The sequence below is a fragment of the Lissotriton helveticus genome, chromosome 7, assembly GCF_964261635.1.
Source record: "Lissotriton helveticus chromosome 7, aLisHel1.1, whole genome shotgun sequence".
In the NCBI taxonomy this organism is placed as follows: Eukaryota; Metazoa; Chordata; class Amphibia; order Caudata; family Salamandridae; genus Lissotriton; species Lissotriton helveticus.
This window is the reverse complement of record NC_136068.1, coordinates 1,615,945,060-1,615,972,224: the sequence shown is the minus strand read 5'-3', so window position 1 is coordinate 1,615,972,224 and position 27,165 is coordinate 1,615,945,060. Positions and strand designations below refer to the sequence as shown.

Genomic DNA, 27,165 nt, shown 5'->3' with positions numbered 1-27,165 from the left:
CTAGCTATCAGACAAAGTGATTCCATAGTTTTAGGACATTCCTTGACGGTACAAGTCCCACATTCAGTAGAAGTTCTTTTAAACCGAACACAAACTCAGCACTTGACAATTGCACGTTTAACAGGTTATGAATTGACACTGTTCCAGCCTCACATAGAAATTAGACGCTGCAACATTTTGAATCCCGCTACACTGTTACCATCAGTTAATTCAAATCCAGACCCACATGATTGTGTGGAAGTAGTTAACATTACGACAAAGCCAAGACAAGACCTGACAGACATTCCGTTACCAGATCCCGACCTGACACTTTATGTGGATGGTTCATGTATGAGAACTAGTACAGGAGAACTAGTCGCCGCGTATGCAGTGACTACTGACACTGAAGTTATCAAGACACACCGTATTGACACCCTGTCCGCTCAAGCAGCAGAGCTAGTCGCTCTGACACAAGCCTGTATACATGCCAAGAACCTGAAAGTTAATGTTTACACAGATTCACGTTACGCATTCGGAGTTGTACACGACTTCGGAGTGCTCTGGCAGGAGAGAGGTTTCATGACTTCTCATGGAACCAAGATTCAGCATGGTCTCCTTATTCAAGCCCTGTTAGATGCCATACATTTACCGACATCTATTGCTATCATGAAATGCAAAGCACATACGAAAGTTACTGATATTATTTCCCAAGGTAATGATCTAGCAGACCGCACAGCCAAGCTTACAGCACAGACTCCAGACATTCCAGTTAATATGACACATACTCCAGATCCGATTACATGCATGACAGTTAAGGACCCTACACAAGATGTCATAGATATACAGTTACATGCTACTCCCGATGAAATCAAGAAATGGTCTGAACAAGGAGGGGTCCAGACAGATCAAGGATGGTTAACGAAGGGTAGAGCCACATGGTTTCTCCCCGATTCTATGGTTCAAATCATTATCAATACCGCACATAGTCCAGCCCATTTAGGAGAAAAAGCTATGTTAGACAGTATCCAGAATATTTGGTTCAATAAGCATTTACGAGCTGCAGCCAAGCAGAAAGTCCGTACCTGTATGATATGTTGTCAGTTTAACCCAGGTAAAAGTGTCCCGGTGGAACAAGGTGGTTTCCAGCCCCCTGACCACCCTTTTGAGGTCCTCCAGATGGATTATATTCAGATGGAGCGATGTCGAGGTTTCAAGTATGTCCTTGTAGTTGTATGCGCTTTGTCCAGGTGGACAGAAGCATATCCAGTCCCAGATTACACAGCCGCGACCACTGCCAAGCAGTTGGTTCGTGAATTTTTCCCTAGATACGGACTCCCTAGAGTCGTATATTCTGATAACGGTCAGCCATTCTCCTCAGAGTTAATGAAGCACGTTTCCCTTTTGTTAGGGTACCAGTGGAAGTTTCATTGTGTACGCCATCCTGAAGCAGCCGGTCTCGTTGAGAGACATAATCAGACTCTGAAAATTCGAATTGCTAAAATATGTAAAGATAAGGGTGTGGACTGGCTAGTAGCTCTGCCAGTCGCTTTATTTTATATGCGTATGGTCGCACATTCCAGATCAGGTCTGTCCCCGTATGAGGTCGTATTCGGCCGCCCCCCTAACATGTGGGGTACTCCTAGACCCCGAAGTATTACCGATGTTTCATGTAATATGCTGACGGATTACCTAGCTTCCTTGATGTCTGCCCTCAACTCATGTCGTTCACAGGTTGCCGCCGCATTTCCAGACAATACCGAGGTGGCACCGCACGAGATCGTTCCAGGCTCCCTTGTGATGATCAGAAATTTCGACAGATCAAGTCCGCTGGAACCACGTTGGAAGGAGCCACGCCAGGTCCTCTTGACCACCCGAACTGCCGTCAAGTTGGAAGGCAGGAAGGGGTGGGTCCACCTTTCTCATGTAAAACTTTTCAATCCATTGAAATCAGTCTCCAAGAACATTTCCAAGGATTTCCAGGATTCGAAGGATTGCCAGAACATTGTTTCAAAGGACTGTCCCGCACAAGACATTATTACAACCCCTCCCTTGTTAGAGAAAACTCCGCAACAGGAGTATAAGTTGAAGCTCAGGTCTAGTAAAATAAGTCAGTCAGTTTGATTGTATAAGTCCTCCCCTAAGTGAAACGGTTAGACTGTTTCTGACATGTATAAAATAGACCCCCATAGTGAGAGAGTCAGTCAAAGTTCAATCAAATGTATCGTTTTTCTGAGTTTCATATTATTTCTCAGCATAATGATTTCCTGCACCAGCTACGCACTTTTCCTGTGTTTTCCAGTTCCTCATGTAAATATGTCTACTAATGCTACAGTAGAGCACACGTTTAGTGATCTGCCTCCTCACGAATATTCTTACCGCCTCGCTATGCGCAACAACACATTTATCCGTATGTTACATTATTCACACCAGACCAGCAATGCCACTAATTGTTGGGTGTGTGGTCGACTCCCCCCTTTTCAGACACCGAAGGGAGTTCTGCCACTTTTTAGTTATCCATTCTCACACAATGGTTCGTGTGGAGCATGGTCCACGTTAACGTCATCCTCAACAGATATGTCTTTTCTTAACAGTACATGTTTTCCAGACAAGCAAGGTCTCCCCCACAGAACAGGTTTAGATCTAGAAAATGAAGTATATAATTTAGGTAATTATTCGTCGAATTTCATGGTCCTGAATGTTCAGTCTGATACTACTCCAGACTTACCTGCTATTTCAGTACTACCAGTCAAAGGCGAATTATGTGTCCGTAGTTATGGTTCTGTACACATAGGTCATAGTGAATGTACTACTGTTGTCCAATATAGTGACAGTGGGAAATCTATTTTCAAAGCTTCACGTCATTCTTATTTTATTTGTGGTCAAACTGCATATGTCCGTCTGCCCCTCGATTGGGAGGGAACCTGTTACATTGCCTTCCTACTGCCACCTGTTTTCCTAGCCCCACCTGACTATCATAGGAATTCCTTCCTAGTGCATACCAGACACAAGAGAAATCTCCCGATTGTCGATTATACTGAAACTGCTGCAGAGCAATTCATTGATATTGATAAAGGTGTGTTCCCTTATTTAGGCACAGTTGTAAACAGTAAGCTAATCCGTAGGTTGACAAGAACCTTTGAAGCAGTAGTAGATGAGACTGCCTCTGCTCTAGGTAACCTAACCGAAGAACAATCTGCTATGAGATTTGTCGTTTTGCAAAATCGTCTCGTCCTTGACGTCATACTGGCCGATAGGGGCGGGGCCTGTAGAGTCATCGGATCCAGTTGCTGCATTTTCATTCCAAATAACGCGCCGTCTGTTTATTCAGCTATAACCAGACTCCATAAAATTGCCCATCTGTTACACCGAGATCCAGGCACCTGGACATGGTCCGGTTGGTTCTGGAATGTAATTTCCGCATGGGGATGGAAAGTCCTGTCCTTTCTAGGTATTGCAGTAGCGATCATATTTAGCTGCTGCCTCTGTATACAATGTGGCCCTGCGATTTGCAGCATGTGTGCTACCTCTTGTATTCCTAGTCCCAAGCCCCGTTCTAAATCCCGTTCCAAGACAATTCGAGACGAGCAAATGGTACTGTATGAAATGATAGATGGTATCATGAAAATTGATGTTTCCTGATGGAAACGTAGTGACAAGGAGGGTATGTGGAAAAGTAAATTTTGCCATGTTCTGTGTCCCTACGCCTCATCCATCATATGTTATGTGTGCATGACCAATATGCATATGTTATTCCCCATGTCCGATTAATGACGCAATTACAGTTGTGTCCACCTCTAGTATGCCAGTTTCCAGTCCTCGTGAATACTACGAATATCAGGCCTATGTAAAGTAATGTTGCCACGTTTCTCAGTGTGCACGTTATTCCATTATAAAGTCCCCGTTTCCAGGCCTCAAAAGGGCCCGGACCACAGATTCAGCTCCTGTCTCCTGAAAGCCTCGCTGAGGAGCGATACAGCCCCCACCTGTATCCTCGACCCTTCACTTACTTCCTGCCTCGCAGTGCCCGGTGCAGCTTGGCTCTGCCTCTGAGTCTGCCAAAAGTATGTTATAGTTCCAGTTATCAGTTCAGTCCTCCTCCTCTGCATTCCTAAGCTACTGAACTGCATCAATAGTTTCCGTCATTGTCTAGCCTATTCGGCTCCACGTTAGAGAAATATTGTATTTAATGGTCATTTAGTATTCTTCATCACGCACTACATGTAGAATAATGCATGGTCCAGTCTTAGAATCAAGTTAGCTTTTCCCCTCATGACTTCTAGTTTATATCAACATGTTCCCTAAACATCAGATACCAGATAGGGTTTAGGTACATGTCGCTCCGACCCTTCAGACTCTAGTTTCTGCTCCTAGCACAGAGTTCATAGCCCCCAGCTTCTCCTAGTAACACGTCATTGCCAGTTTTCGCGCACCATTAGGTTAGAGGTCCCGGCTCCTTAGGTAGCCCCCTCCAATGTTTCCGCCCATTCATGACATATTCTGTTACGTTTGCATCACATGTCTATGTATACTCCCAGTTACACCCACTTTTACTGTTATCTCTCGCGACTGCTACGCGTCACGCCTTCTGCTCCACCCACTGCTACGCCTACTGCAATGTAATGCTATGTGTTTGCGCTATGTATATAAATCAATGTTTTGTTATTGAAAGTTAGCGCGCTCATCCCAGACCTAGCCCCAGCAGCTGCTGGGCCTCTTTTCCCCTGCTGGGCCCCAGTTGTCCTGCTGGGCCCTGTCATTCTGTTCCTATGCAGGTTGTCCTGATCCTGTCCTTATGCTGTAATAAACCTGCCGAAACTCCTACTACCTCGAATCTTGACTCTTATTTTATTGAGCTATCTGTTATGCTATAAGTCTAGTCAAAAATAGGGTATTATTTATTTATTTACCACAGGTAATGGCCCCTAGCCCCGGCCGGCCGCGGACGGGCGCAGACGGGCTTGACTCTGGCGCAACTCCGGCGCGCCTACGTCGCGCCCGCTGCGCTCGTCCGCTGCGCTGACACATAATGTGTGGCTATATAGGTGGTGACGCGATGGGGGAGGGATCAGGAGGGCGGGGTGGGCGTGGTGAATTTTTAAAATACAAGTCGCCGTTCCCTGCTTGTAATCAGCGGGACGGCGGTAGGCAGAGCAGCGAAGCCGCTAGCAGTCAGCAGCGCCAACAAGGTAAAATTAAAACAGAGTCAATCCCCAGCACTCAGCCCTCTGCCACAGGGCTTTAGACAGCGCGCGAGGGGGAACAAGCCAGATTAAGTAAGTAGTAACGCGGTGGGGGAGGGATCAGGAGGGCGGGGTGGGCGTGGTGAATTTTTAAAATACAAGTCGCCGTTCCCTGCTTGTAATCAGCGGGACGGCGGTAGGCAGAGCAGCGAAGCCGCTAGCAGTCAGCAGCGCCAACAAGGTAAAATTAAAACAAAGAGTCAATCCCCAGCACTCAGCGCGAAGCCCTCAGCCCTCTGCCACAGGGCTTTAGACAGCGCGCGAGGGGGAACAAGCCAGATTAAGTAAGTAGTAACGCGGTGGGGGAGGGATCAGGAGGGCGGGGTGGGCGTGGTGAATTTTTAAAATACAAGTCGCCGTTCCCTGCTTGTAATCAGCGGGACGGCGGTAGGCAGAGCAGCGAAGCCGCTAGCAGTCAGCAGCGCCAACAAGGTAAAATTAAAACAAAGAGTCAATCCCCAGCACTCAGCGCGAAGCCCTCAGCCCTCTGCCACAGGGCTTTAGACAGCGCGCGAGGGGGAACAAGCCAGATTAAGTAAGTAGTAACGCGGTGGGGGAGGGATCAGGAGGGCGGGGTGGGCGTGGTGAATTTTTAAAATACAAGTCGCCGTTCCCTGCTTGTAATCAGCGGGACGGCGGTAGGCAGAGCAGCGAAGCCGCTAGCAGTCAGCAGCGCCAACAAGGTAAAATTAAAACAAAGAGTCAATCCCCAGCACTCAGCGCGAAGCCCTCAGCCCTCTGCCACAGGGCTTTAGACAGCGCGCGAGGGGGAACAAGCCAGATTAAGTAAGTAGTAACGCGGTGGGGGAGGGATCAGGAGGGCGGGGTGGGCGTGGTGAATTTTTAAAATACAAGTCGCCGTTCCCTGCTTGTAATCAGCGGGACGGCGGTAGGCAGAGCAGCGAAGCCGCTAGCAGTCAGCAGCGCCAACAAGGTAAAATTAAAACAAAGAGTCAATCCCCAGCGCTCAGCGCGAAGCCCTCAGCCCTCTGCCACAGGGCTTTAGACAGCGCGCGAGGGGGAACAAGCCAGATTAAGTAAGTAGTAACGCGGTGGGGGAGGGATCAGGAGGGCGGGGTGGGCGTGGTGAATTTTTAAAATACAAGTCGCCGTTCCCTGCTTGTAATCAGCGGGACGGCGGTAGGCAGAGCAGCGAAGCCGCTAGCAGTCATCAGCTAGCATAACTCATCAGCCCGGTTATCTTGAATCCAGTGGCAGAGTGAGCAAGGGACCCACGTCTGGGCATACCCTGCCAACTTAGGGAGAACAAAGCGATACCAAAGGGGATGATGGACGGAGCGTTTAAGCAAATCAAACACTCACCCCCAGTCAACTGATCTGGGTTTAATCCATCATCATTCTTTAGCTCACTCCACCACCCCAGTTCAGACATGGCCATATGCAAATTAGTCTGACCCTGTGCCTCATGGGAACAGTCCAGCCCGAACTGCCAAGCCATGTCTTCCCTGGACCGGAAACAAGCATCCTGGGACCGGTTTCGGGTTCATAACCCTCATCCGCCAGGCTATCTTGAATCCAGTGGCAGAGGGAGCAAGGGACCCACGTCTGGTCACACTGCCAACTTAGGGCGAACAAAGCAATACCAAAGGGGATGATGGACGGAGCGTTTGAGCAAATCACTCACCCAGAGTCAACTGATCTGAGTCCAATCCATCATCATTCTTTAGCTCACTCAACCACCCCAGTTCAGTTTTTGCAGTATAAACACTAAACAACCCCAGTCAGCCCTCCCCTCTCCCTCCGGTCTGGCCGTGCCAAGGAAGATTTAGGATGAGTCTTATGGTGGCGTTCCGGATGGTCGGAAATCTGTTCAGGAGTTGCTTTATAGTTCGTTGAGAGTGGTGGATCTTGGCTATTTTAAATAGATTCGACTTCAGGGGCGTTGACCGTGATATCTTTGTCGAAGAAAATGTTCATTACATGCTACTCACTGCTTCTGCAGAATAGACATTTCTGTAGTGAAACTTTAAGTCCACAGGCCATTATTCGATCTGCAACCTTTAATTAGTTTGGTGTTGTGTTCCTGCTCTGTTCTTCTGGTTATAATCATATCTCCTTGGTACACCACTACGTCCAAGAGATTCATGTCTAGCACGAGCTTCTCTATTAGCTGTCCAAAGGTTGCTAGGGCACAAGGTATGCTATGGAGCATGCTATTAAAATTGTAACATCTTAACAGACGGATAAAGGCAGTTTCTCTTTGTCATGTGGGCTTATCCTCATAATATTTACTTAATTAAGGTCTGTAAAAAGTAACCATGCAAACACCATAAAAGAAGTAAGAAAATGTTAACCAGAATAAACGTACATAAAAGCTAAAAACAAAATGTTTTTAAACAGTTGATGGTCAACAAATTTGTTTATCATTTATTGAGTCTTTTTGTTTTATAACTACAGTTAACTAACAGCTGACAGTATAACAAATCAGGAGGGATTGAATCATCTGTAAATACAGGCCTAAAACCAACAGCTCTCAATAATGGAACTACATTTTTCGGTCTGGTTCTCATAATACAAATTGACAAATGAGCATAGTATGAGGACTTGAGGATTGATTAGTTATGACATGCGTTAGAGGGATTTTAAAACCAACCACATTTGGGAAAACATAATTTATACAAAATACGCTACATGTGAAACTGCAAGTAAATACTGGTGATCCTGAATGTGGGTAAATAAACTTCCATACCTTTTTGTAGCCTTTATGTTTAGATGGGATTTCACAGAGTATTTCGTTAATTCACAATGAGCTCTATTCCAGTTTCTGAGTTGATCAAAAGTCCTCTTAGTCCAAGCGGTTTCCTATCTGTGAACTGTCGAGGGCTGGCTATCTGGCCCCTCCAAGTTGGAGCCTAGCTTACTGATCTATTTAAACCATGGTATTTTCGAAAAACATATGGCCTCAAACAATCCAAAATGATCTTGCTGTTGAACTCAGCTGCTGTGTTGGTCCATAATTAAATATGTAACAATAATGGAGCAAATTTAATATATTCTTTCAAGTATCTTATCTGACCTCCACCCGGCTTATTAATCCCAGGGTGCCATGGGGGTCACTTGAAAGTCTTCGACAAAATGTATTTTCTTGAACCAGGAGAACTGTAACTTCAGAATACCATTAACTACCTGCACCTTAACTCACAGCTAAAACATATTTACTATAAAAATTGTAATCATGTGTTCAAGTGGTTTGGTGTCCAACTAGCTGGAAAGTTTAAACACAGCACACCGGTTCTGCAAAAACTGTGCCCTATATCCGCTAACTCCATTTGCCAGAGCAACGTAAATTACTCCCAAGTAAGAAAACTTCTCTGATTGCATTAATTAACCATGAAGGTTCTAGATTTATTTGCTTTGTGACCCGTAGTCCTGGTAATTGTCTTTGAACAGTTGGTTAAATCTAGCCTATTTCTAAATGGGGCACAAACTTCAATAAGCTTTTGTAAGTAATTTGTATTTCTGACCAGCATCAGGATTTGGGAGTGGCGGCTTATGTTGAGAATAGAGAAACATTGGATATCTCTCAGGCAAAGGCATTGTCCATTACGGGTGTCATGTACTGGTATGGCAGATGAGCCTACAATAATCCACATAAAAGATGATATCCTTGTGCTTTCTTTGGCATACTACCATCTGAGAAGTTTAGAGAATTTGGAATTCTCAGATGGTCCTGGCAGCGAGCAGTCCAGCGTTCCCCTAAACCATCAACAGCGCCGAGTGCCAGTTGTGTACATCATTTCTTGAACAGTCTGTCATCTGGAAGGCGGATTCAGTGCTCCACACTACTGCCTGCTTCATCCCATTATCAAGTAGCGAAGGCAGCTCATTGAGCTGTTTGACTCTCCGCATCCCACTTTCCTGTTTTAACAGCAGCTCGGTTTTCTGTAGATGGAGACTTGGTCAGCTGTGTAGGTCAAATGGAATGGGTAGTCTAGATCCCTCTGGCCAGCGTGGTCATGTGGTTGGTAACTTCGGTCCTTGTGATTTGAATGGTCCAGCACCCTTCTTTGAGTTGTATGTAGCTTTGTATTAACAGTATCCCTCTTCAGGTGCTTCCATTGGGAGCCTTATGTAAAACAACAGGAGTAGAGACCCGTCAACCTGGTTGGGATTGGGGTAATAGGCTATATATAATAAACAATATCCCAACTGGTGTGATTAGAGGACAAATAGTGAGGATATGAAAACATTATCCATGGAGGCACAAGGAGACTCTATTCACTCATTACATGTGCTAAAAGCATCAGTTTAATCAACATTTTAAAGATAGGACAGATGAAATTACAGTTAATATCAGCACTGCAATTGTAGATACAGAAATTCTTTTACAACCCAAGTTTGTACAAGGTGCACGAGTGGGAGGTGAGTGGCACTACGGCGACGCAAGTGACAGAGGGATCAGCGTGGACAGCGCAAAGTGTTCTGTGCAAAAATATTTACAGTGACTTCGAACATAGAGGTTTCTAAACACTTTCAACAATTGATTTTGTTTGTAATTTTCACAGAAAACCGCTATGCAGGAAGCGCCTAAATTCTGGCTGAAAAGTCGACGGCGTTTCGATCCACGCAGTTTAGGATCATCTTCAGGACTAGATGGGTAGAGTGCAGTGCCGTATAGGCGAATAATCGTCAGTAATAGTTGAGCTCCTGTGTTCTGCCCGGAACCCCGGGGGTGCCACGCGGGGCAGTCCGTGAGTCTCGTTGGTGTGGTCAAGGGTATCAGCTTAGGCGTAAAGTGATTTTTACGTCCGCAATGAATATCTATGTAGGTCTGAAGACCCCAGTCTTGTAAGATCAGAGGACCAAGCCGATAGGGATGATGCCGGCGGGTCAGGGAACCGATCCAGAAGTGATCGGCTCAGTGGCAGGACTGAATCTCTGGAAAAACAGCAAGTAGGGCGAGTGAATCGCGGTGCCAGCGTTGCTTATGAACAGTCTCAATGAGATGCACAATGCACCTGCGCCAGTCATTATATGGAAGGGAAAAACTGTTTTACACCTTCTGCAAACATATTTCCACTTACACTGGAGTCGCATTAAACATGCTTGCTAAACGTATTCTTGTACCCATGAAAGCTTTCACTGCTATAACTGTGGGTGGGGTTGGGTGTGTCAGTGGGTGTCTTTGGTTTATTCACAACGGATTCTGACCGTATACACTTTCCCCCTTGCTGCTTTTTGTGGATTTTTGTGTTGCTGTAGCTCGATCTGTTATCCCAAGGTGATAGTATTGGTGTTGCCTCCCTTGTTGTCCCGGCATTCCCTAGATGGCAGCGGGCTGTTGCTTTTTCTCATTCTTTGGTTGATGCTGCTACTGCTACTTTCCATCCCCGTTCAACTTATGGTACTGTTGCTTAATCTGTTGGGATCTATTTTCCCACCGTTTGACCCTGGTTTCCTAGGTTTTAGTGGTGGTGATCATGATAATACATGGTCACACTTTTCTTGCTCTTGGGTAACACTGTGACTTCCTCTTTTCTCCTGCTCACTTCGAAGTGGTGCTGGCTCTTGCTCTCCCTCCTCAAAACCTAGTCTGTGCTATTTTTTGTCATCCTTTCTGGTCTCCTCCACGTTCTGCTGTCCTTTTCTCATCGTCCTATTCTTCTTTTATCCTGGTCTCCTTAAGATGGTGCTGTCTCCTGCCCTCCATTTTCCTGGTCTCTTCTGGCTGGTACTGTCTCTTGCGGAACTATTTAGTATGCGCTGTCTGACTTTTTTTGTTTTTGCTCATCCTCCCTCGTTCTCTTCAGCCTGGTGCTATCTCTGGCTAGACCTCTTTCTGGTCTTAAGATGGTGGTGTTCATCTCTCTTGTTCTGTGGTGAGGCTTTCTCACAATTGTTTTTTGCCTTTGCAGGTTAGCGGGAATGCGGTGGTGGACGCAAACGTCGGTTCTCCTGCTGCTCCAGGCCTGTGCAGTGAGCATTGCACACATTCTGATGCCTCGTAGGCAGGAGGGAGCCTCCATCCAAGCAGAGCAATCAGGTGACTGGGGACGAAAGTGGGAAGGTAATGAGAGGGATGCAGCAGAGCAACTTAGACCAGATATTTTTGCCAAAGCCCGGTCTTTCCAAATTTCACAGTGGTCTAGGGGTGTGTTGTTTAATTCTGGATTGTAAGGTACAAATCTAGTTTTTTAAAAGTTTTTTTAAATGATGAATGTTGCTTCACCTCTAGGCTAGTACTCATCTTGTGCCAGAGCTGTGCATTTAGATGATGAACATTGCTGTATGGCAATAATCGGTGTCCGAGGTGCATAGTGAAGTTCTAGGAGTCGAAGGCAGATACTTGTGGACTGCCTTGTATCCAGGGACACTGTGCAGCTCATCTGTGTATCAAGGGCACACAGCAAAGCTTACCCTAAAGACTTGCTGCACTGAGTGCAGTTCATCAGTGTTCACTGCGGTGCACACTACGGTCTGTGCTTGTGGCCTGGAGTGCACAGCTCATCATCATGTACTGAGGCAAACATATGCCGTTCATTATCTTTTACACACACTGCAACTTGTAACTGGGTTTTTCACGATCCCGGGCCATACTCTGCAGTTTGTCCTGCGGCTCGTAGTAGAGTTCATCACCGTGTAGTAGGTAATGGGTATACAATGCATCTCACCCTTATATTCTTGAAACACGCATCCGTAGTTGCGGGGCATGCAGTGCAGCTTGTCCTCTTGTTTTGTCTTACTTTTGTACAGGGGTACACAATGCAGCTCATCATTGTGTAATAAGAAACACTGCAAAACGTTATCCTAGCCACACAGTGCAGCTTATATCTAGGAAACACTCATCCTTTGTTCATGAGCATGCAGAGCAGCTTCTCCTCTTGCTATTTGGCACTTAGTACAACATAGTACAACTCATCCTTGTGCAGTGCGTCACACAATACAACTCAAGTCAAAAAGAACTTTATTCAATTTCAGATCTGATAATCATAAAAGCAACCAGTGGTAAAATACATTTGTGCTTTCCTACAAAAGATATAAAATTCAACAATACCAACATATATATAAAAATAAAATCTAGATATTTCAAAAATCTGGAGATGAGATTTGCAAATGCATCATACATTATCATTTACCAATTTTGTCACACTGAGGTGAAAGCTGCGCCTATCCCACTTCGTACCATCTATAATTACAATACAATAAATACAGTAACGGAATAGATATTCCCAATTAAAATTCAAAAATAATTTTCAGATAAGTTATTCATATACCAATTTATCGTACAGGGATAAGGTTTTCCTTTCTCCTATTCCACTACTAATAAATAGAGAGATAGCAGAACAAATAATGTCGGACTCGAGGCTTAATAAAAACTTATAGGCTTCCTGATGTACTAAAAAATGTCTTGATTGATTGAAGTGCATTGTAGTTTGAGCAGAGATCCCGTCACACGGGCATCCAGGGAGTTGATTTGACCATACATCTCTTTTCGGAATAGCCACTAGACGGTGTGCTATGCCGAGTCGAAACCTTGATAGGTAAAATCTTTTTTGAACACCAGAAACCATTACAAGGTAACCCTGCAGCCCAGTTTGCACAGGTCCCTCCAAGAATATCTGTACTGTAACTTTCTGTCTATCCTTAATTTCTCTCACTGTTGCTCGTTTATTCATAATGATCGCTTTAATTTCATTTTTTCCAAACTTTAAAATGTTGGCTTATTGTTTGATTTTTAAATCTGCGTCAATTTCCTGTATTAATCTATCAACCTGAGCCAACCATGGTATTTTCTTGTAATTATCGAGTGTAAGGCAGTCTGTAATTTCTGCTCTGGAGAATTTGATCCCTGCTTTACTCCAGATATTATGCCAGCCAGTTATAACACTCGGGTCTATTATGTCTTCCATGTGCTTTGTATCTAATTCTCTGTGGGTAATTATGGGGGGTGTTGTGCGCGGTACAGCAAGTAGCCTAGCCAAAAATACATTTTCCTGAGTTTGTAATGTGATGTTTCCCTTTGTCCCCCACAGTGTTGATCCATAAGTAGCTACTGGAATGCATTTACTCTTACAGAGTGTGAGCATTTCTCGGATAGGCTTATTTCCGACTTTCCTGGCAAACCTAAACAAAGCCTAAATGGACCTTACAAATTTAAATTTAGCTAAGTCGAAATGTGGGTTCCATGAACCAGTGTCTGAGAAAAGAACGCCCAGATAAAGTAAATTTATTGACTTCAAGTAGTTTGTGGCCCCCTACTGAACGCATTTTCTTTTTAGATCTACCACATACTATAGTATGGGTGTCTTCCATAGGTTCAGTTTTAAATCTTTCTGTTCCATGAATTCCACAAATACATTAATCAATTTTTGAAGGCCATTTGCAGTTCTGAACATTCGCACTGCATCGTCGGCAAAGAGAAGCACTGGAGTGACACAGGATCCAACTTTAGGTGCTTCGGCATCCAAACTTGGAGCTCCTTGTCAATTTCATTAATGTAAAAAGAAAAGAGGGTAGGGGCCATCACGCACCCCTGTCTAATCCCTCCACTAAACCTTGTTGTACATTCTTCCCACAACCCAAATCTAACATGTGAAGTCATTGATGAGTACATTTGGGATAGGTGAGCCACTATATCTATTGGTGTACCCATATTAATTCGAGTTTTCCTGAAGATTGTGTAGATCACCAAATCTTATGCGCTAGAGAGATCGGCAAAGCAGAGATAAACTGACCCCTGCTTTGCTAAAGTATATCTGCTGACAATGAGATGCAAATTTAAACATTGCTCAATGGTTCCAACATCCTTCCTGAAGCCATATTGTACGTCAGTTAAAATGCTGCTCTCACTCATCCACTCATCGAGTCTATTCAAAATTACCCTAGTTAAGATCTTTACAGAAGAGTCCAGGACGGATATTGGACGATAACACCTAGGGCCCCCCCTGTCTCCCTTTTTAAAAATGGGGACTATGATTGAATCTGTCCAGGTTTCTGGAATAAACCCTCTGCCCACAGCATTAAAAACATTAGCAAGGATCAGCACCCATAGTTCATTCATGAAGCACATCCTCTTGGACCCTATCAGGGTCTGGGGCTTTCAAGGCAGTAGATTTTTTAATGGCTACACTAACCTCATCTACAGTGATGGTTCGTAAGGGTGTTCAAGCTGGACACGTTATATTACTCTGTGGTGCTACCTGGTTGTTTTTACAGGAAAACATTCCTCCAAAGTGTTCCTCCCAAGTCGATGGGGCAACAAAAACTTCGACTTTTGGGCCTGTTCCATCTGAAAGGAAAGGGGAATTTATTATTTTCTAAAAGAGCCTGCTGGCTTTAGTGTGTGCTGCTAGTTCTAAGTCTGCCAAGGTTTGTTTCCTCAATTCATTTTTGCGGCAGGCAATGGCATATTTGTATGCTATCCTTAATGTCCTAACTTCCTCTCTGTCTCTTGCTACTATTTGCAAAGATCTTTTTAATGTGTTATCTGCATGGGTGCAGTGATGATCGAACCACCCCGTGCATTGCAATTGCTTGTGGGAATTTGCCTTCTTCAAGTTTCCAGCTATTGTTGTAATCCTATTAAAAGCTAAAATCAATTTACCAGGTTCTGGTTCTAACTCATTACAAACATTAAAATCATCTAAATTACTTTTGACCAACTTCTCCAAAAATACTAGAACATTGACCCCTGACCATTTCAAACTAATACCTTTATTTTTTGCGTTTTCAGCTGGAGTAGGCACCTGATATGTCTCCCGTTGCTGGGTTGGCTAATACAACTCATCCTCGTGTTATAGAAAATTCAAGACAACTTGTTCTCTAGCCCTTGGGGACATCACAAAGCAGAACTACCCAACTGTTGATGGGAAAATTGTGCACCGGTTCCTTCTGTCTTTGGGCATGCAATGTATCTGTTTCTTCAGTACTTCAGGATACAATACTGCAATTCTGCACCGCGCAGACCAGAGGTTTGTGGGTCTGTTTGCACATTTCAAGAACAGAATAAGTCCGGGAGAGGGCACAAGAGTAGTCTTCGATATGAACAGGCTGAGGAACCAAGTTCAGGTTGTGCTGCACTGACATTTAAAATTGTCCCATTTTAAAAGGTTTACAGTATGTGTAGTAGTATATATCCCTAACTTTTCATTTGCACTCTAGTATTTCTTGGAGATGAATCGGCACACAACTTTCTGGGGCGCAGACTCCTGTATAACAACTGGGACCTAGAAGCCCTGACCCCGGACAATCTGGAGCGAGAGTGTAACGAGGAAATATGCAGCTATGAAGAGGCCCGAGAGTGTTTTGAAAATGACCAGCTGACGGTGAGTGGCTCAAAGCATTGCCAAGACTTACTTTGTAAGGATGTTGTTCTATGAGTTGGTGAAAAAGTTCTCTCCCAGAGCCAATGCTTAAGTACCATACTTAAAGTTACTGGAGATGACATAAATAATTGGCTATTGCCTTATTGTGAGAGGAATTGTAGGTCTGGCTTTGGCTTAATTGTGCAGTGTGAATCTTTTCTGGATTCATATACGGTGTATTATTTGTCATTTAGTGGTTGGGTCCAGAATTCTTCCCAAAAACTTTTGTCCTTCTACTATTTTTGTGTTGATGGGCGTCAACGTACCTCTATTTGGTGTCCCTTGTGACTTTATTGTGCTTCCTCCTCATAGCTGCCAAGGTTTCAGATTGCTATGTGTGACACTTTCATAATTTCTGTGTATGAGTGACACTTTCTCATGAGCAAAATCAAGCAATGGATACCAGGTAAACATATCAATATCAGAAATTATACCAATTTGAGTAACGAAAAACTCTCAGAAGATCTTGAAAATGCTGTAAGCCACCAAAAATGAAAAGGCACTAACAATTGACAAATAGTCTGTCACATGTAAGACCTGACCAAGCAGGCTGAGAGGCTCCAGTAAGGATCTCCGGTGCTAATTATAATGAATGTATTCAGTCAGTGTGCTACAGGGTTAGTCAGGCTGTAATAATATTTTAGTCCTTTAATGCTAATAAATAATAATGTAAATGTAAATGCACTCATTGTGTCAACTGAGTAGTGGTCTGGGGCAGCGTTCTGAGAGCAGTGAGCTACAGGCTCTGGCAGAGCAAGAACGCTGTAATTAAATATAACGTACTGTTGACTCGAAAGTTGGATGTCACCTGACCACAATTAAACGAAAAACCGGATGGGACTGACTCGTACATATAGTTCAATTTACATGAGGCAATAGTAAATGACATGTAATGATCAATGAGATCTGGTTCATGCTCTGAACTAAGCTGCGCTGCTCAGTGCAGCCTGGGAGAGTGGAGCTGTAACAGGGTCTCAGTCAGGCTGCAGTGAGTGACGCTCTAAATTAAATATATAACCGGCACTGCCAGGTCCTGTATTTGTTATATTTACCACGCGCCGGCTGCGAAACTATGTGTTACAGCCAGTGGAGGTTAGAGCAAACGGAGGCAGGGCTCGGCTGAACCGCCAGGCAAAGGCACAAAACGAAAACAATGTTATTGTTTTTGCCACCTATTTGACGTACCAGCGATGGAGCGCGCACACTGCGTACTTAAATGCACAGCTCCTTGGTGTGAGGCGCCTTGCAGGAATCCAATCAATGATTCCACGCATGACTGAGTCTGACCTGGCGGCCAGGCATATGTCCACGTGGGAATGACTGAGAAGGCTGATAGGCACCAGCGCGGACATCAGCTCAGCTGCTGTCATTTAACCAACATTACCGGGCACCAGCTGAAAGTTACAAAATCAGGCTGACTCCAAAGAAGCATTCAATCCCAACAATACTATAAATTCACACACCTGTCAGCGCGGCCGCGACGAGTTCTGTAGCACGCCAAGGCAGTCAGATCCTATTGTAATAATCACTGGCTGATGCGAGAGGCTCTCTCGTGAGCAGCCTGCACTCTCTCAGATTCCCCCGCCGCTTCTGCTAAATTACTTTCTGTTCCTCCGGACGTGACGGCACTCTACCGCCGCACATCCGGATTTAATCCCGGCCCCCTGGTGACACGGTTGGTGAGTGACACAATTGCAGTACTATCGGACTGAGGGCAGCCCAGCCCCCCTGCAGTGTGCGATTCATGATGAGCCGCGCTGGCGCCGCACCCTTATTTCCAGGGCAATAGGCAGCTCCTGGCAGAGTGCAGAGAGAGATACATTGTAGCGCTCAGAGCGGAGAGCAGTCTCTGGTTAACTGTTTAACAACTCAGAAGCAGGCGCAGACCTCTCTCGGAGCAGCAGAGAGCTCGGGCACAGTGACAGGCACCGCTGGTGGCTCGCCTGCCAGCAGGTGGCAAAATGCGTGACAATGCATTTCAGTGCAGTGATGCGGATCACCGCACTGAAATGCGTGAGCGTCACACCTGTTGCGTGACGCTTGGCAGGACTGCCTCCTGAAGCTCCAACCTTTGGTCGCCAACTTCAGATTCTTTTTTTTCCACCGTTGGGTTTGGCTGCATGCAGGAGGATCTCAAACAATCTCATGAAAAATTTAACAGAAATCAAGACGAAATCACCTAAAGTTCACTGGAGCAAAGGAGGCACCGATAAAGGATAACAGGAAAGTTCTGGGAGCAGGACAAGGTATCTTCAGCGACCAATAATGAAAATGCACGTGCAGGAGGCTCCCTGTACTTGTTAATGGAGAAGACACCATTCCAGGTTTGCAAGAACTGTCACCTCAAGTTTGTGAAAAAGGATCAGCACCCAGTCTGCAACCTCTGTCTGTCGGCAGATTATCGAAGTCAAGCTTGCAACACCTGTTCAGTGTTCGCCCCCAAAACTCAGAGCATAAGACCGGGATGGAGAACAGCCCACCATACAATGCAGGCCCAACATCCCACTTCATCTATACAAGATTTGAGCCTCTTCAGTGATTAGGAACAGAACATCGTCGAAGCTCCATGAGGGGACGCGGAGGCCATCCTCCAATAATGGAAGTCGACTGAGGAGGGGCAATAAGATCTCTAGATCAGAGGTCAGAGACTCGGCTTCCTTAAAAATTCCACCCCAGCCAAGAAAGACTCTAAAACCTTGAAGGCACCATCGGTGTGGAGGCATTCGGCGACTGCAAGTATGACCAAGAAGAGTACCCTCTGTTCCTTCGAAAAGGACACCGCAGAGGAAAAGACCCCTGAAAAATCAAAGGCGTTTCAACGTCAAAACAGGAGAGGTTGAAAACTGAACACTGTTCGCTGAACACGCTGTCTTCAAAAGATTTGTTGTCAAAATACAACCATGAGAATTTCAACGGGCAACAACAAGCTGCCGAGTTCGAGAAAGAGGAGACGACTCGAAGCCAAAATAACCAGCATTTGACAAAGGAAGAAAGACTTTGACGAAAGTCTAAAACCATTTCAAATCCCAAGTAAGTCTTCGACGTCGAATGATCAAGGTGTGAAGTTCTCGAAGACATAGAGCCATCTTTAAACCCAGAACGTCAAGAGGATCAAGATCAAGAGATCTACCAGGGTTCTGAGGCTTCAGAGTACCATGACTCACAATGGCAAGACCTAGAAACAGACTCACCAGAGGAAGGGGTAGACATATACCCTTCAAAACCATCACCGTCTGATGATTTTGGAATGTATAATCCGGTAATAGAAAATACAGCAGAGAGGTATGGGGTTCAGTTGAAAGAGGAGAGACAACAATCATGTTTTGTATTAGAAACTCTCCTGCCTACACAGTCAAGGAATCAATTTTAACCAGTGCTCCCCAGTGTCTTGGATCAGGCAAAGGAGGTTTTCAGGGAACCAGCAACATGTAAAGCAGTCACTTCTAGGTCAGAGAAGAAGTATAGACATTCCTCAAAAGACCCAAGTTATATAAAAGGGGATAGTCCCGGTAGATTGGAAATCAATAGCCAGGAAAAGAGCCAACATCCCAAGCACCACAAGGCCGCCTCCAGATAAGGAGAGCAAGAGAATGGACCTTATGAAGCGGAAGGTAGAAAAGAGTGCTGCAAACCAGTGTAGAATGTAAAATTAAACGCCTGGCTGAATCATCAAGCCAACCAACATTGGGGGGAAATAGGAGAACTAATGAAACATCTCCCAGGAACAGTTCCAAAAGAGGGCAGCACACCTGGTGGAGGATGGCAAGAATATCACCAACACCTGCTTAAAATCTACTCTGTATGCAGCAGGAACATCAGGAAAACAAATGATAGGAATCACAGAGAGACGCCAGGCCTGGTTAAGAAATTCAGATTTTAGCCAGAGGTGCAGGCTAATCTACTAAATGCACCATTCGATGGGGAACAACTAACCGGGAGTCTGGTGGATAAAATCCAGAATCAGTTGAAAAAAGACAATAAAACTGCAAAGTCAATAGAGCTCTATAGTTCCGAGGTAAGATGCCAGGGGGAACAGTACCCTCACAAAGGGCTACAGGAAGGGGCTCCTACCATACAGGTACATCCCATCAAACATATTAACAAGTCCCATCAGGGAGGTGTAGTCAAACTGGTCAGCAAGCACAAAGCTGACAGTACCAAAAGGGTAGACAGTCCTTTCATGGACAACCACATGGAAGAGGACATCCATAGAGGCGGTGGGAGAGCTCCCCCAGCAAGTAAGTGACTCGTTAATGTTCACATGAAGCACTCATCAAAGAGTGCAACAACAAATGTACAAACACAAGAACTTGTACATTTAACACCATTAGGAGGCACAATAAAAAAGTTTCTCCAGGTGTGGAAGAAATCACCACAGACAAATGGGTTTTAAAACTAATACAGTTTAGATATTGAATAGAATTAAACAAGACACCTCCAGAAAGGGGACCAAGTGAGAAGGTACATTCAAGTGAGGAAACAGCCCGTCTACTCAGAGGTAGAAGAGTAGCTGTAAAAGGAGGCTATAAAGTTGATGCCAAGACTGGAGAGAAACCAGGGAAACTACTCTACATACTTTCTATGTCCAAAGGTAGGTGGGTCACTTAGTCCAATTCTAGACCTCAGGTAATAATCCAGATGCGAGTGGGGGATTGCATGGCCACAATAGACTTAAAGGATGCTTATTTACACATTCCCATGAACGCAAGCATCAAGAATATTCCTCAGATTTGTGGAGGACAAAGAACACTACCATTTAAAAGTACTAGCTTTTGGAATAAAATCAGCACCAGGAGTATTGACCAGTAAATCAAACTTTGAGGTTTGCAGGGTATTCTGGGTAAGAAAACATTGGTGGATCCACGCAAGCCACACCTCCATGGACACCACCGGGTGTTGAGTTTTCAGAAATCTGGATTTGGTAGGTTTCCTTATATGGTCGCTGAGCCCGGGACCAAAAAGGCAGGTGACCCTCTTGCAAAACCAGGTAGTTTTGTGATTTATAATATTTGATGCCTCCACAATACTTTGTGGGCCCTTCCCTGTCACAGGCACTTGGCTCCCTCACACAAGTGAGGTAGCATTTGTAACGGGAGACCTGGGGGAACACGGAGTGGTAGGAAATTTGTGTTTTTCTGGTACTGGAAGAATATGGCACAGTAATGCAAGGAAAATGTGTGACTGTAGTCACATTTTTAGGTTTGCAGGGCATTTTGGGTTAGAAAACGTGATGGGATCCACAAGAGGGACACCACCCTGTACTCCCTGGGTTTTTACTTTATGAAAATGTCTAGAATTGGTAGATTCTGCTTAAAGACAATGTACACCTTTGCAGAGAAAGACAAATATTACTTCACAGCCAACTATTCCTCAAGTACACACACTTGTTGGATTTGGCTCGAGGGTGAGTGAAGGTTCAGAGCGTAAAACTTTTATTAGCAAGAAATTTCACAAAAAGGAAATGCACTGTTAATAATTAAACGGTTGAAAACCTTAACCAGTGGCTCACAGCTCGTGAGCTGTAAAACCAAGGCAAGATACCAATCTCTTTACAAGCCATTCACACACTTTTTATAAGTGACACATAAAAGACCATTCACACTGGGAGGAGCGGGCCCAGCACATTAAAACACTCACATCAACCGTGCAATTCAAGGGCCCATCACTTTCATACATCCACATGACTGGCAGAGCAATTACACCGGCTGCCAAGCGCCAGTCCACGCACACTGCCAGCCAAGCGCCAGTCCACGCACACCGCCAGCCAAGCGCAAGTCCACTCACACCGCCAGCCAAGTGCCAGTCCATGCACACCATCAGCCATGCGCCAGTTCACGCACACAGCATCAAATTTTTTATTCAAAAAAGAAAACCCATCCCTCAAGTGACTATAGTGGTAACAAGGACTTGGGGTACTGTGGGCTAGGGAGGCGGGGGTGGCGGCATGCCTCCTGGGCTCTTGCTTAGCAGAGGTGGTCAGGCGGGAGGCTCTGGGGCGGCGTACTCTTCTGCAACTGCAACTTTGGGGCTCGCATGGGGATTTTGATTGATCGCTGGGGTTCTCTGGCACAGTTTTGTTGCGTGGGGAGGGGCAGGGTCCAGGCAGAGAGATCCACTCATGGGGTGTGCACTCCGCAATCTACGTTTGCGTTCTTCTGTGATCGCTGGCTCATGTTCCCTCTTATTGTTGGTATGGGGTTAATGGGGCGACAGGCACTCTGCGTGTTCAAGAGGTGGGTGGTTGGGGGGGTGGGGTTATGTGGGATTGTTTGTTTGGCTCATGGCGACTCTAATTTAAATGTTTGTTCGACATCTGGTTATGGCAGGCACTGGCGGGGGAGGGATACGAGACAGTTCGAGTGGTCGTACCTTTATGGGTGATCAGACGTATATTAGGATATGGTCATGGAACGTCAGCGGGTTGGGTAATAAAATAAAGAGGACACTAGTCCGTAAGTATCTGAAGCGCCACACTCCTGATGTAGTGCTCCTACAAGAGACTCACCTTAGGGGTAATACGTGCAGGGCTCTGGACCAAGATGGTAGCTCACTCGGGGTTCACATCGGTTCACGTCTGGCTCCAGGGGCGTGGGGATCCTTGTACGCAAAGCTCTTCCGATAGTGGTCACGGGCACGTGGGTGGAAGACTCTGGATGTGTGGTGGCTGTAGCGGTCAAGTGGGAGGGCACGTTAGTGTTTATTTAGCTCCTGCTACATCTCACCAGGGTTGCACGCGCAGACCTATGTAAAATTGGGACCCATTTGGCTGACCTCCCCCGGGGCACACTGATACTGGGAGGTGATACCAATGCAGTCATGGATGCGGATCTTGACCAATCTGGGGCGAGGCTGGGCAACAGGGGGGAAGCGGGCCTGCATGGCTTCGCCACAGCCCTGGGCCTCAGCGACATATGGCGCGTCAGCACCCCTCCCAAAGGCACTACGCTTTCTATTTCGCGAGGCACGGTTCCTTCTCCCGAATAGACCATCTTCTGACCCAGGGAGACCAACTGGGTGAATTTGTGGACTCCTGCATCATGGCCCGGGGAATCTCTGACCACTTGCCAGTGGGGGTGACTCTTAGAGGGGCTGTAACGACCAAGGCGGCCTTCCCTAGGATCGATTCAGGGCGCCTCAGACGATTCTATAGCAGATAAGCTACGTGAGGGCTCCCAACTGTATTTCGCAGAGAATAAGAGATCAGTCGATTCCCAATTAACCCTGTGGGAGGACTTTAAAGCAGTCTTGAGGGGGCAGGCCCAGGCGCTAATCGGGGCCTAGAAAAGGGAAGAGTTACTTTAAATCGTGCAGTTGGAGCGGGACATTAAAGCGCTCGAACTGGAGATGGGTGGGGCCCCCTCGGTAGAGCATAGCCAAGAGATGGCTATCAAGCAAAAGGAACTCCGCGCATTGGTGGAGGGTGAGCCGCGGGCCTATTCCCTCATCACGCAACACCGGGTATACGATGCCGGGGACAAAAGCATGAAGCTTTTAGCATGGCTCGAGCATAGGGACTGGGAGCGATCCTGGGTCACGGAGGTGAGGAGCGAGTCTGGATCCTTGGTGTCGACCGGGGCGGATATTGCAGAGGCCTTTGCGTCTTACTATGAGGAGGTCTACACCCCGGTGTGCACCAGATCGGAATCGGACTGCGAGGAGTTCCTGCGGGACTTCGCCCTGCCTAAGTTGTTCCAGGAGCAGACGGATGGTCTAGACACTGACCTTACGGCACTGGAACTCGGGGAAGCCCTTAATGGACTCCAAGCCGGGAAGGCGCAGGGGCCCAATGGGCTCCCAGTTGAAATATACAAGCCAGTGTGGTGATTGAACACCTCAGATGAAGGTTCCTTGAAGCGAGGGAAGCGGGAAGGCTCCCGCTGGAACAGCGAGAGGCCACGATTGTGGTCATACACAAAGCCGGGAAATCGGCGGACCAATGCTCGTCTTACCGTTTGATATCGCTCCTTAATGTGGAGGCCAAGGTATTGGCTAAAGCTTTGGCGACTAGACTCCTCTCGGTCCTGCCTGACCTAATTCATGTGGATCAGTCAGGGTTCATGCCCCACAGGAGTACTAGGCATAATTTACGTCAGCTGTATGGAATCTTATACATGACGGAGGACGTCTGCGACACCCAAACGGCATTGATGGCATTGACCGTATCGAATGGCCGTACTTCTTCATGGTTCTACAGCAATTGGGCTTTGGGCCCTGTGTTCTACAGTTGGGTGCGATTATTGTACGAACAACCGGTGGCAAAGGTGAGGGTTAATGGGGCAATGTCTGTCGTTTCCCCAGCGGCGTGGTACTAGTCAGGGGTGTCCACTATCCCCGCTCCTCGTTGCCTTGGCCCTGGAGCCTTTGGCACACTGGATCTGAAGGAAGTGGTTGTTTTGTGGCCTGGCGTTCACTGACGAATGGGAGGAGCGTATATCACTGTACGCCAATGACATTGTCATCTACATGGCCAGACCCTACCAGTCAATGGCGCAGGTACTCCATCTCTTTGAGCTCTTTGGTAGCTACTCCGGCTACACGATCAATTGGGCCAAATCCCTGATTTACCCATTATTGGGCCCTCCCCCGCGGGTCCCGATGCGGTGTCCTGCCTCGATAGTTACTGAGGGGTTCAAGTATTTGGGGGTGTAAGTCACTAGAGACAGGACGAAGTTTTACACGAAGAATCTTGAGCCGCACCTGGCGCGGTTAGCATCGGACGTTGCCCACTGAAGGTACTTGCCTCTTTCCCTGATGGGACGTGCCGCGCTCTTCAAAATGTTGGCGCTGCCGCGCCTCCTTTATATCCTGCAGAACACACCATATCCGGTTCCGGGGGGTGGGGCTTGTTTAAGCATATATCCCAGGCTTTGAGAACGCTGCTTTGGGATAGGGGCAACCTCAGAATATCCAACGGTGCTTTGGGATAGGGGAAACCCCAGAATATCCTTGCGCAAGCTCACAAGGGGGGTGTACGACGGGGATCTGGCCCTCCCGGACGTGCGATTGTATTATTGAGCATCCCACTTGCTGGTTATTAACGAGTGGACGTTTGGGGCACGATCGGAACTGGCCTATAGGGTCGATAGGTATGTCGTGCCGGAGGGCAACTGCGAACCTCTGCCGTACTTGCGGAAGCAACAAAGGGATCTGTCCTCGCACACTGGGGTGGTGCTTCAATGCTGGACGGAGACTAATAAATAGTTGGGGTGGGCCAGCACCATAACGGTAAGGACCCCACTGTGGTCTGATGATCTATTAGTAGAGGTGAAACGGCTTACTGGCTTTAAGGGCTGGAAGCTGATCGGGATTGACTATCTGGGAGATGTCTGGAAGGGGAACGCCCCTAGATCCTTTGACTATCTCCAGAATGAGTACCAAATGAGGGAGAGGTGTGGCGCCGCGGCCAGGGCGACTGACGTTGGAATCTGGGGATCACGGTTCGATCCCAGGCTCCGGCGGCAGGTCAGCCCAGCACCATGTGACTCTGGGCAATAGCTTGCTTAATCTTCCCGACGGCCCCCAGCACCTAGAGACCCTTACGGGTGATTGTGCGCTTTACAAATGTGGATTATTATTATAATGAGCGATTCCCAGCATTATCAATATCTGCGTCTCGTGCATGCCCTGCGCAAGCATATACGTGCAGACACTTTGATCCTGGAATACTCTCCCTTGGAGGACAGGCTCTTGCTCGATCCCATCGTAGAGAAACGCACGGCCACTATTTACCACAAACTCATAAACAATATGCCAGACCCCCTGGTGGCTTTGAGAGCGAGATGGGAGAAGAATATTGGTGTCCTGGATGATAGGGACTGGCAGGATGCCCTGCAGAGCCCCTGCGAAGCGGCGATACAGATTAGGCTCCACCTGGTTCAATTAAAAATCCTGCATCGGGTGTATTACCTGCGCACCCACCTGTTTGCTTGGAGCAGGAGTCTGTCCCCCTTGTGCGCGAGGTGGTGTCGTGGGGAGGGTTACTTTTTTCACATCCTTTGGGACTGCCCATACATTGTGCCGTTCTGGTCCAGAGTGGCGCACACTATGGCAACAGTAGTTGGTTCGCTGGTCCCAGTGGAGCCTAGGTGGCTTCTGCTGATGATCAAAAGACCGACGGACTGGTCAAGGTACGATTAAATATGGTTAGGACTGGCAGCTGGCGTGGCCAAACGGAATATAGCTAGCTCTTGGGGGGCGCAGGTGCCCCCTCAATGGGACCAGCGGCAGCGGGACATGGATTGGTGCAAGAGGGCGGAAGAGACAGCCTACAAGGCCAAGGGCAGTGTTAAGAAGTGGAAGAAAGTATGGGGTCCCTGGCGAAAATACAGGACCATGGGGGGGGGGGGGGACAGTGTGAGACAGGACTGATGTCGGTTGTTGTTGTATGGTACTTTACCGCATGCCTTTGTATGCAAAATGTATTGTTATCCTTGCACATGCCATTTAAGCACTGCTATGTATCTTTTGAGTCACTGAGCAAAGTTAATAAAAAGATTTTTTTTAAAAAGAAAACCCAAACCAATTGGCAATAGATACAAAACTATACCTACAAACACAACAGCTCTAACTAAATGTATCACACTAATGCCAACCATGAAATCTGAGCAAAAAATATGAAATGATACAGACCAGTCCGTTTACTTTTACGCTCACCATTGCAACCAAAAACTCCGTTCCGTGTGGAACAATTTAAAACATGTTGGCGCACACAGCCCAGGATTAGAAGGACAATCAGGGCAGTACATATGACTCTCCTTCCGGATGCCCCTTTGGGTACATATTTTTCATTTCTTAGCGGGAACCGTTTTGTTTGACTGGGGGAGGAATGTGATCAGGAAAGTGGTGATCTTTCAATCAAGCCACATCCTCCATCACTGCTCCTTTAGGAACTTTTGCCTGTTCCACTACAACAAGGCTGCCTATCAGAGACTGCTGAAACTGAACAAATGTCATCTTTGACTCTAGAGACAATCCTTAAGTACAACAATAGAATCGAAGGTGGCTAAATGGATAGCCAACTTCTTATGCCAAACGCTTTATGATCAGCAGTGTAAGGTTCCAACCTCTGTTCTACTCCTTCTACACCACCCATGTACTTATTGTAGTCTAAAAGGCACACAGGTTTGCACACTTCTGCAGCCTGACCACAAACAGTCACAGGTGAAGTACTTTTATCATGGATGATAGTCCGCATATAGACATCTCTCCTGTCAGAAAATTTTTGAGCCACAATTTCATCGCTACATAAGGCACTGCACTGTCCTGTATTAACAAGCTCTAATGGGTAACCTTTACAGTTCGAGTGAATTGTGCCACAAGCAAGAGTGTCCACTTTGAACAATTCCCTCAACAATGGCACACCAGTGTAAAAGTTATCTACGTATAAAAGTCCTCTACCAAGTTCCCACACAATTTTCTCTGCAACTCCAAAAGTGGACGGACATCCAGGGGGGTCAATACTGGAATCCTTAGCAGTGTAGGCCTGAAATTAAGGACATATCCAGTACTACCTTTAGACAGCATATACATCTTGCTTCCATAAGATGCGCTCTTGCTAGGAATGTACTGCCTAAAAATCAGTCGCCCCATGTACACGACCAAAGACTCATCCACAGCTATTT

General features: G+C 46.4%; 1 protein-coding gene across 2 annotated transcripts in view; it reads left to right on the top strand.

Moving 5' to 3' along the window:
- PRRG2 (proline rich and Gla domain 2) overlaps positions 1 to 27,165 on the top strand; it is a 346,092-nt gene that overhangs the window by 179,682 nt on the left and 139,245 nt on the right. The window contains exons 3-4 of one of the 2 annotated variants that reach the window (XM_078655284.1): positions 11,096 to 11,247; positions 15,342 to 15,505. In XM_078655284.1, the coding sequence (XP_078511410.1) occupies positions 11,106 to 11,247; positions 15,342 to 15,505 (306 nt within the window). In that variant the 5' untranslated portion in view covers positions 11,096 to 11,105. The remainder of the gene's footprint in view (positions 1 to 11,095; positions 11,248 to 15,341; positions 15,506 to 27,165) is intronic. The other variant, XM_078655285.1, reaches the window with a different exon arrangement.